The sequence below is a fragment of the Alexandromys fortis genome, unplaced genomic scaffold (genome assembly GCF_014885135.2).
Source record: "Alexandromys fortis isolate MF-2015 unplaced genomic scaffold, M_Fortis_MF-2015_v1.1 scaffold_29, whole genome shotgun sequence".
NCBI classification, from domain to species: domain Eukaryota; kingdom Metazoa; phylum Chordata; class Mammalia; order Rodentia; family Cricetidae; genus Alexandromys; species Alexandromys fortis.
In genome coordinates this window covers 5,473,391-5,483,973 of record NW_026067891.1, presented here as the reverse complement: position 1 = coordinate 5,483,973, position 10,583 = coordinate 5,473,391, and the positions used below count along the sequence as shown (strand labels likewise).

The following is a 10,583-nucleotide window of genomic DNA, read 5'->3' as shown; positions in this document are numbered from 1 at the left end:
CACAAAAGAAGAGGCTTTGTGGGAAAGAAGCGCTTGCTTTACAAGAGATTAGGAAGAGACCTGGCAGTGGGTCTGAGCAGAGGGAGCATTAAATGCAGGTGTCCTTACCACATGACACACATGAGCTCATGAACACTACAATGTTACATACAGCCAATCAGAATTCCCCTAAAGGATCCTGACGGTGTCCAGCTCATCTCTGGGTTCCTGAAGCCCTGTCTCCTCTGAAACGCTTTTCCTGCAGGTAGCAGTCACATTCACAGAGGAGCTTTTGTGGACCAACCTCCAGGAAGACCATAATGGGGACACATAGGACACTGCTCATTGGAGACAACTCAGATGTTTCCTTCATCTCCCTGTCACCCCACCCTCCAGAGCCCCCTCACCTGTTCTGTATGGAGATTTTACACTACAGTAGATTCCTAGGTGATCACAGTGTTCAAATGTGTGTGTTACCACATCTTCCTACAGACCCTTAAACAAGGACTTCTCTTAGGGGAAGGAGGGATGGCTTAGGGGAGAAAGGCACTTGCCACAGTCTTGTCTGTGAGTTGGTTCCTGGATCCCACAATTCAAAAGAGATAATTCACTCCCAAAAGTTGTCCATGACCTCCACCTTACATACTGTTACATGCATGTGCACACACACACACACACACACACATGTTCATACACAGAGACACACAAACACACACAAAAAAACATTTAAATCAAAACAAAACTAAGTATTTTTTGCTTGTTTGTGCTTGAGGAAAGGCTTCACTATGCAGCCTTGACTGATCTGGGGCTCTCTATGTAGACTAGGCTGATCTCAAAGTCATAGAGATCCACCTGCCTCTGCATATGGCACCATACTTGGCTCTCAAATATATTTTATTTTAAACGGGAGATGGTTCAGTCTATAAGGTGGTTGCCTTATAAGCATGAGGGCCCTCAAAACTGATGGAGGAAGGACATTGGCTAATTATAATAAAGAAACTGCCTTGGACCATTTTATTGGTTAGAACGTAGGTGGGTGGAATAAACAGAAGAGAATGCTGGGAGAAAGAAGCTGAGTCAAGGAGTCACCATGATTCTCCCATGCCAGACAGATGCAGGTTAAGATCCTCCCTGGTAAGCCACCTCATGGGCTACACAGAATATTAGAAATGGGTTAGATTAATATGTAAGAGCTAGCCAATAAGAAACTGGCACTAGCTGGGCTAGGCAGTGTTTAAAATAATACAGTTTCCATGTAATTATTTCGGGCATAAGCTAGCCATGCGGGCAGCCAGGTGCCAGGAACGCAGCCCCGCCACTCCTATCTCAACAGAGTGGCGTCCATCGTGGGGATAAATCCACTTAAAAACCTGAGAAGGCTTAAAAATAAGGGAGAGAGAGTTTAACACAGATTTTTGCTGTTTGTTGGTGGCGTGCTGTAGACAGAGATTCCTGATTCAGCAACAGCAGCAGAAAAAAAGCTGCGTCATTTTAAAACGCAGCTTCTTGGGGCTGTGCTACCAGCGTGAACTCTGGCTTTAAAGCATTTCAAGGGCTTTTATGGGACTGGATGTTTGTGTTCCCACTTGGGATCGGAGGAGAGTGCTCTGAGACCATGCAGATGGCTCAGCGCTCCCTGCCTGCACCTGGGCAGATGGCGGAATCAGGCTTAGGCAGGCGGAAAAGCATGGCAGATTCCTGCCGTCATACATGTTTTCAGACTGCGCAGTGCTCTGCGTGTCAGATTTGGCTGTAACTTGGATAAAAAAGAGTTTCTGTGCTGCACACTCAGTCTCAGATTTAAACTGCTGATTGCGGCTCCAATGTGGACTGCTATGTGCCTGGAACTGTGAGTGGTTCTGGGGCACCAAATGGCTCTGAGGCAGGAGTGGCTCAGCTCTGCCCTGCCATGCTGAACTGTGCTGACCTCAGACAGGAACTACCGTAAATGCCATAGTAACAGCGCAGTTAAGGTTTAGACTGGGCAGGACACAGGTGGTACTGTATTACCTGTATATGGTGCAACTTAAGTTTTTAAGAACTGCTTAACATTTTAAAAAATACTCCTGGATAGTAAAAAAAAAATGTTACAGATTCACAATAAAACAAATTCAGACATAAAAGACCTTTATGGATCACATTGTTGGATAAATGTACGTAGGCTTGGGAAAGAGAAGAAAAAAATATAAAAAATAAAGTTAATGTCTTAAAAAAAAAAGGTAAAGTCTTTAAAGAGACAGAGTACAAAAGTACAAATAGTTATAGATTAAGAAAAATAAAGAAAAATAAGCCACATAAAAATGAAAAATACACAGAGAGTCTGGATTATGTACATTGTGTTTTCTTTAAAATTTTTGACTATGAAGGAGCTAAGTACAGAGAGACGTTTCATTATATGGGCTGCCAAGTGGAACCAAAATGGATATAAGGGTATTACGATTTCAAAATTTGGGTCTAAGGATATGATGCTTTGGAAAAGTCCTTCTATTGTTTTCACAGAGGATGAGACTCTATGGATTTCTTCTATTCCAATTTGGTATGACAGACCACGCCCTCCTGAAAGGTTGCTGTAAACACCCTCAAAAAATTGCTTCACTCAATTGCCAACTGAGATGAAACTAGCACACAGGTTATATCATGAACGACCTAATTAACGATGCCCCTATTCAGCAGGAAGCAGTTTGGAGAGAAAAAACTACGCCCATGTTCCCAAATATTGTTTATAAATGTTCTTTTTACACTTAAAGGGGGATATGATATAGATATGAATAATTTGCATTGGTATGGATTTTAAGGTCAATTTTGTTATATGTATATGTATTTTTGATCTTGATTAAGATATTGTGATTGTGTAGTTCATTTTAAAATGTAATGTATAATTAGGAAATATAGGTTGCTAATGGATAATCATCCATGATAGTAAAGCTTGTAGTCATGTTAGTTAGATTTTCTAGATATATAGCGATATATTTCAGTTAGATAGGCATTCTTCATATCTTTCAAAGACTGCAGAATATGGCATTTTAAATGTTTTAATAACTTAGGACTTTTCATGACAATGAGACACTCTGCTCCTGGCAGCACCAATCTACTTCAAGAGGAAGATGGGCATTGAAGAGGATCCTTATGGAGTTTGATAGCCATTTGGGCAAGAAACTGTTCTTGCCTGGACTGTTGCATAAACTAGACACAGAGAACCCTCAGAGAGAGGACTACTGAACTTGCCTAAAAGTGAGATGGTCTTTCGGGGTTCCTGATTCATGAAAGAGTCTGCGAGACATTCTGCAGGACACAACAGAAAATGACTGAACTGTCTTTGAAATTTCCTGCTTCATGGAAATGTCTCTGGATACCATGGGCCTGTAGGCCAAAGATGGATGCCCCAATGGTACAGAGGAACTTTGGGTGACTGTCCAGGCAGCGAGATGTCTCTGTCATTTCTAGAGTTTTGGACTTCCTGTTTACTTAGGTATTATTATATCCTTCTGGAGTCTTTGATGGAGTTGAAGAATGAATATAGTTTTCCTTAGTTATGATAAGAGATAAAATAGATATAAATATTGTAACTGTAATTCTGGCTTGATAACTGTTTTGTTATATGTAATTTTGCTATGTTAAGTTAAAGCCTTCTTTTTTGTTTAAACAGAAAAAGGGGAAATGATGGAGGAAGGACATTGGTTAATTATAATAAAGAAACTGCCTTGGACCATTTTATTGGATAGAACATAGGTGGGTGGAATAAACAGAAAAGAATGGTGGGAGAAAGAAGCTGAATCAGGGAGTCGCCATGATTCTCCCACACCAGACAGATGCAGGTTAAGATCCTCCCTGGTAAGCCACCTCATGGGCTACACAGAATATTAGAAATGGGTTAGATTAATATGTAAGAGCTAGCCAATAAGAAACTGGCACTAGCCGGGCCAGGCAGTGTTTAAAATAATACAGTTTCCATGTAATTATTTCGGGCATAAGCTAGCCATGCAGGCGGCCAGGTGCCAGGAACGCAGCCCCGCCGCTCCTATCTCAACACAAAACCAATGCAAAAACAGGACACATGTTGTTGGAGCTGCAGGCTGCGTCCCGCTGTGTTGGGTGGGAGAATCATGGCAACTGCCTGACTCGGCTTCTTTCTCCCAGCATTCTGTTCTGTCTACTCCGCCTACCTAATTTTCTGTCCTATCAAGCCAAGCAGTTTTCTTTATGAAAGCAACAGATAAGATACAAGACCCACCTCCATCAGACATAGTTGAGGAAATTTGTAATTCCAGTGCTACGGCCTGAAAACTGGTGGATTCCAGGGACACACAGGCCTGCCAATCCAGACTAATTCATGAGCCTAAGGTCCCATGAGTGACACTGTCACGCAAAAGTAAGGTTTATGGTTCCCAAGAAATGACACCCTAGAATGACCTCTGTCATCTGTTCACTCATTCATGGATATACACCAAACTTATGAGCAGTAAGCCGACAGATGGACAGACAAAATGTAACAAGTTGAAGGGCACATAAAATATTTTTAAAGTCAGTATGAATGGCTGCAGAATATAGTACGGAGTAGAGCTCTTACCTAGCAGGGGCTGAGTCCGGGATCCATCCCTAGAACCCACAAAACAATCCAAACAAAGCAGGGTGGAGTGCCATTATTTAGTAACACCATTATGGCAGCTGGTGAATGAGAGTCCCCTAACAAGAAATAAACAATTGTGTTTTAAGTTAGCCTAACACATCCAGATGATAAATTGTGCTCAAATCTAAAACATGATCTGGAACAGTACAAATCTTCTTGTTAAACAGAAAAGGTCCTTCTGTGGACCACTCTGTAGAGAGCCCCTTTCAGGTCGCTGTTCCGCAGGCTGTAGATGAACGGGTTCAGCATGGGGGTCACCACTGTGTACAGCACGGTGGCTGCCGTGTCCTTCTCAGATGAATGTGCAGATGCAGGGTTGAAATACACGGCGATGATGGTGCCATAGAAGAGACAGACCACAGCCAGGTGGGAGCCACACGTGGAGAAGGCTTTCCATCTTCCCCTTGGGGATGAGACTCTCAGGACAGCAGATGTGATGTGGATGTAGGAGATCAGGATGCAGACAAAAGGGGTGACCTTGACAACAGCTCCCTCTGTGAGGATCATCAGCTCATTGAGGTGTGTGTCAGAGCAGGACAGTTTCAGGAGGGGAGTAATGTCACAGAAAAAGTGTGGGATGGAATTGTCCCCACAGAATGAGAGCTGAGCAATGAGCAGGGTGTGTAATATTACATTCAGATTGGCAGTGACCCACGATCCGGTCACCATCATGACACAGATTTTTTGGGTCATCTTTGTTGTGTAGTGTAAAGGGTGGCAGATGGCCACAAAACGGTCATAGGCCATCACAGCCAGCAGGAAATTTTCCATGTTTTCAAACATGTAAAGAAAATACATCTGTGTAAGACACCCAGAGAATGAAATGGCCTGATTCCCAAGTATGTGTTTGGCCAGCACCTTGGGTACTGTGGTGGAGGAGAAGCAGACATCCACGAAGGACAGGTTGCTGAGGAAGAAGTACATGGGGGTGTGCAGGCGGGAGTCTGTGCCGATGGCCAGGATGATGAGCAGGTTCCCCAGGACAGTGGCCAGGTACATGGTGAGGAAGAGCAGGAAGAGGAGCCGCTGCTGCTGGGGATCCCTGGAGAGTCCCAGGAGGAGGAACTCAGAGACACTCGACTGGTTGCTGTCTCCCATTGGACTATGAACAGGAAAGATGATTAAATCCTCAAGCTTGGGAATCCTGCTCAAGACTGGAGAACTAAAACAACAGAGAAAGAGGACAGAGGTTTTGGCAAAGCACGAACATTGTGTTCCCTCCCGTAGCTTTGCCCCTTCATTGGCACAGTGCGCAGGCTGTGAATGGATTGTGTGTGGTGTCTAAGGAAGGATGATGAACTGTGTCTGACAGTGAGTTTCTGCTCAGTTATGTGTGATGCTTGAACTTTCTGCCATTGTTTTCCTTTTGGATCTTTGAGACAGGGTCTCTCTGTGTTGACAAGAGCGACCTTGAACTTAGTATCTTCCTGCCCCTGCTTCCTGGGTTCATGGGTGACATGATTACAATGCCTGTCCAGCTAATGTTTTTAAAAGCATAATTTTAAAATTGTTTTTATTTCATGTGCATTGGTGTTTTGCCTGCATGGATGTCTGTGTGAGGGTTTCCAATACCCAAGTACTGGAGTTAAAGACAGGTAAGACTTACCCTATGGGTGCTGGGCTAATGGATGAACAGTCAGTGCTCTTAACCACTGAGCCATCTTTCCAGTTCCATAATAAAATAAAAGTGTGATTTATAAAAATCACAGACATATCCTGGAGGTGCTGGTACCCACTTTTAATCCCAACAATTGTAAGGAAAAGTCAGGAGATCTCTGAGTTCAAGGCCAGCTTGATCTATAGAGCAAGATCAAGGACAGCATCCGTGGTTACACAAAGAAACACTCTCTCAATAACTAAAAACAAATTACAAACATAAGAATTCTAGCAGAGTTAGGAAGGAGGATGTAGTAGGAGAAGCCTTGAATCTCAGTGTTCAGAAGGTGGAGGCAGGAAGATCAAGAGTTTAAGGTCTTGAGCTACACAGCCAGCCTGAGGATAGCATGCAATTTCGTTTAGATGTTTCTCAATGGATTCATGGACAAAAAAAATTTTTGTGTCTGTGTGTGTGTGTGTATTTTCGTGTGTGCAATATGTGTGGGGTGGTGCTTTATTTAAAAATACGAATGTTAGATAATTTGAAGAAGAATGATGGAAATTATATTAATGTGATGAGTGAAACACGCCAGACCCAGGAAAACAAAAACACTACGTTTCTTTTTGGTTTTTTGCTTGCTTGTTGTTTTTGGTTTCTGGGGGTTTTCTGATTCTTTTTGGTTTTGAGATTTGATTTCTCTGTGTAGCTCTGGTTATCAAGGAACCTGCATTGTAGACCAGGGTGGCCTCAAACTCATGGAGATCAACCTGGCTCTGCTTCCCGATTGCCTTCTACTGCCTGACTACATTTCTTATCAAATGAGGAATATTAATTAATAAAGAAACATGCTCCAGATTGGTTGCAACATCTGTAATCCCACTAATCTAAAGGAGGAGGCTGGAGGATCTCTGTGAGCTTAAGGCCAACTTCATACATAGAGAGTATCTCCATAGAGAGTCTCAGCATCTGGAGGGATGGCTCAGAATTAAAGGCAAGGCTCACAACCAAAAATGTAAGAGTCTCAGGAAAGCCAAGATAGAGAGAGACAGTATCTGTTTTTCTATTTTAATTAAATAACATTATTTTTGTAATTAATACATAATAATAATAAAACCATTAAAGTAGAAGGGAACCTACTTCCAGGGACAAGAAAACCAGAGGGGAAGCCAAAAGACAGTAAAGGATGAGATGATTTGCATGAGATCACATATTTTACATATGTGTACAACTGCCATGATGAAACCATCATTATGTACAATTAATCAATATTGACAAAAAGATATAAAACCACCAAAGCACTCATACACACACAGATGCTCGAACCCACGAGTATTTAACACCCAGTATTATTGACGTCATCACCATGATTAACAATGAGGCTTAGAGGAAACATGGGTTCTCCATCCTCTCCAATGTGAACAAATCACAAATCCCTGTTTATTTGTGGACCAAATTTGGCCTCATCTAAAGCCACCCCAGGACTGATAATCACAGTGTGCTGTTCTCTAGACTCAAACAGAGCTCACCTCTGAGCTCTAGACCACGACTTCTTGGCTAGGGGCCCTGAGCTGAACTTGTGGAACTAAGGATGAGTCAGAGGGATGGACAGACACTTGGCCAACCTGGACTCCCCACAGCCAGGACGCCAGAACTGACAAGACAGGCGCTGGTTGTTACGGGTGATCATAAAGAATGGTCTGTGAGCTCAGAACTGCTTATGTGGCTCCACTTAAGAGAAAGGGGGGTCCCTAGAAGGTTTCACCACCAGTATGCAACATAAAGTCCGACTGACCTGACTCTGGGAGCAGATGGCAGTCGGCGATGTCACCAGAAGTGCTGGGCTTGCTTCACACTCTTCACTTGGCCAGAAGTTGTCGTTCTGAGGGAGGAGAAATGTCATGGTGTTGTTGGGCTGTATGCAGGATGCTCTGGAGCCTGGGCTCAGCCGTCAGGAGCAGAAGGACATCTGGGGATCCACAGGGCAAGCTCTTCAGAGGAACTTCCATGGCCACGAGGGCCATGGTCCCTGAGAGCCTCATTAGAGACAAGCAGACAGCAATTTGTCCTTTCTCCTTCTGGGGCTCTTTGGGGTCCAACACTGATAATAAAGACTGTCACCTGGGTCTCTTCCTCGGATCTTAAACAACACTGAAAATGGTGGAATATTGAGGGTAACTACAGGCTACACCCTTCGGCTATAGAAAACGTCAGATTCCAGTATATTCTCCTCCACACACACAGTTCCAGTTGATGTCACTGTTGAGAATGTGAAGTCATGTAAGAATCAAGAGACTGACTTCAAGAGCCTGTGAGATGTCTCAGTTATAGGCACGAACCGGCGAGTGTGATGACCTCAGCTGATCCCCCACAACCCACACGGTGCAACTGGCTCTAGCAGGCTGTTCTCTGACATCCACAAGTGCTCTATAGGTCCTAGTGTGCAACACGTGCACACACACACACACACACAAACTGTGTTGGTTTGAGTGACAATTATTCCTATTGGCCCATGTTTGAATATGTAGTTCCTAGTTGGTGAACAGTTTGGGGAAAGATTAGGAGGTGTGGTCTTTGAAGGAAGTGTGTCACACGTGTGTCACACTAGGTTCAGTCCCTCTGCCTCCAGTGTATGGATCAGATGTAAGCTCTCAGCGGCGGCTCCAGTGCCATGCCTCCCATCCGCTGCCAGACTACCCACCATGATGGTCATGGACTGGACCTCAGACATCATAAACAACCTCCCAATTAAATACTTTCTTTTATAAGTTGTCTTAGTCATGGTGTTTCCACATAGCAATAGAAAAGAAACTAAGACACACACAATGTAATTTTTAAAATTGATCCCAGCACCTGGAAGTCAGAGGCAGGCAGATTTCTGTGAGCTCCAGACCAGATTGTTCTACATAGTGAGTTCAGGCCAACCAGAAATACATAGTGAGACCCTGTCTTCAAAAGAATACAAAGAAAATAAAATAGAAAGCTAATAAGCTTGAATTTCACAGAGCTGTGCACACTTCCTATTCCACTGCTCTCTGTTGTCTGACTTTGGGAAGCATCTGACCTTCTTCCTCTGAGTCCCAAACCCTCATCCTCTGCTTAGTGAGGAAGTAAGTTAGACACATGACTAATTGAAACAGTTGGTATGAAATGTCTCATGACTCTTGACCTTGTCAGAGCACTTGTCCTTCACGCAGAGCCTATGTAGTAAGTCATATTCCATCCTTCACTCTGCTTAGTCATCTGTAACCGGGTAGATATCACCTAGAGATCATGCCCCATGCACAAGCAATTCATATGCCATCAATCAGTTTGATAAGGGGTTAAGCGGCAAGTCATACGGTTTTTCCATTTTAGAGAAAATGAGAAATATAAGCCATTAACAAACTGGGAAAATGGGGATTCTAATAAACAAAATTCTTTAGACCCATAGGTAACTTTTTTTAAGAATCTTTGTCAGGACCGGAGAGATGGCTCAGGAATTAAGAACTCTTTCTGCTCTCTCCCCAGGTTCAAATCTTAGCATCCACGGGTGTCTCACAACCATCCATAAATCTAATTCCAGGGATTCCAATGCTTCTTCTTGCTCTGCAGACACTAAGCATGCATGTGGTCCACAGTCATGTGGCAGGAAGTCCACTCATACACTTACGGATTGTTTTTAAGTTTTTTTTTAAAGGAAGCTTTCTGTATAAGCCAGACATGGTGGAAAATTCTGTAAGCTCAATACTTGGGAGGTAAAGGAAGGAGTATCAAGTATTCAAAGCCAGCCTCAGCCATGTAGAGGAGCCAGATACAGTCACAGCAAGATATAGTCACAGGAGACTTTGTCTACACAGACAAACACACAAAATACACACACGCGATGATGAATTCTGTGGCATTCTGAACTCTATAGAAAAGTCCAGATCTCAAAACAAAATAGAATGAACTCCATGATTTTTATATAGTAACCACCATTGATGAGCACAGCCATTTTGGGTTCAAAAGCAATGACTTCTAGCCTCTCCTCTTCACTGGCCTGCATGTCACCTGTCTCTCATACTCACACTTATGTTCCTCCTGGGTCTCAGCAGCCTGAGTCGGCCTCTAGGGAGTAGGCTCTACTGGGAAGCATCAGCAGGCAGAATGTCACACCCACAGCACATCTTCCCTTGTAGTTCTTGTGGCCAAACACAAGGTCAGAAAGGAAACTGTTTCTCAAAAGCCACAACAGATGTGGAGCATTGTTACACAGAGCAGTGAAGCAGAGAGGCCTATGTGTCAGTTTATTGTGAAAACTAACAGCAGCAGTTCTTTGGAGCAATTTCAGACTAGATCTAGAAAGTTGGCTCAGCTGATAAAGGCAAGGCTCACAACCAAATATGAGAGAAATCACGGACC

General features: G+C 43.4%; 1 protein-coding gene across 1 annotated transcript; it reads right to left on the bottom strand.

The window, feature by feature from the left end:
• Nucleotides 1-4,765: 4,765 nt before the first annotated feature.
• Nucleotides 4,766-5,704, bottom strand: LOC126490631 (olfactory receptor 1361-like). The gene has a single exon (XM_050125735.1). The coding sequence runs from the start codon at nucleotides 5,702-5,704 to the stop codon at nucleotides 4,766-4,768; it is 939 nt and encodes a 312-aa protein (XP_049981692.1).
• Nucleotides 5,705-10,583: the final 4,879 nt, after the last annotated feature.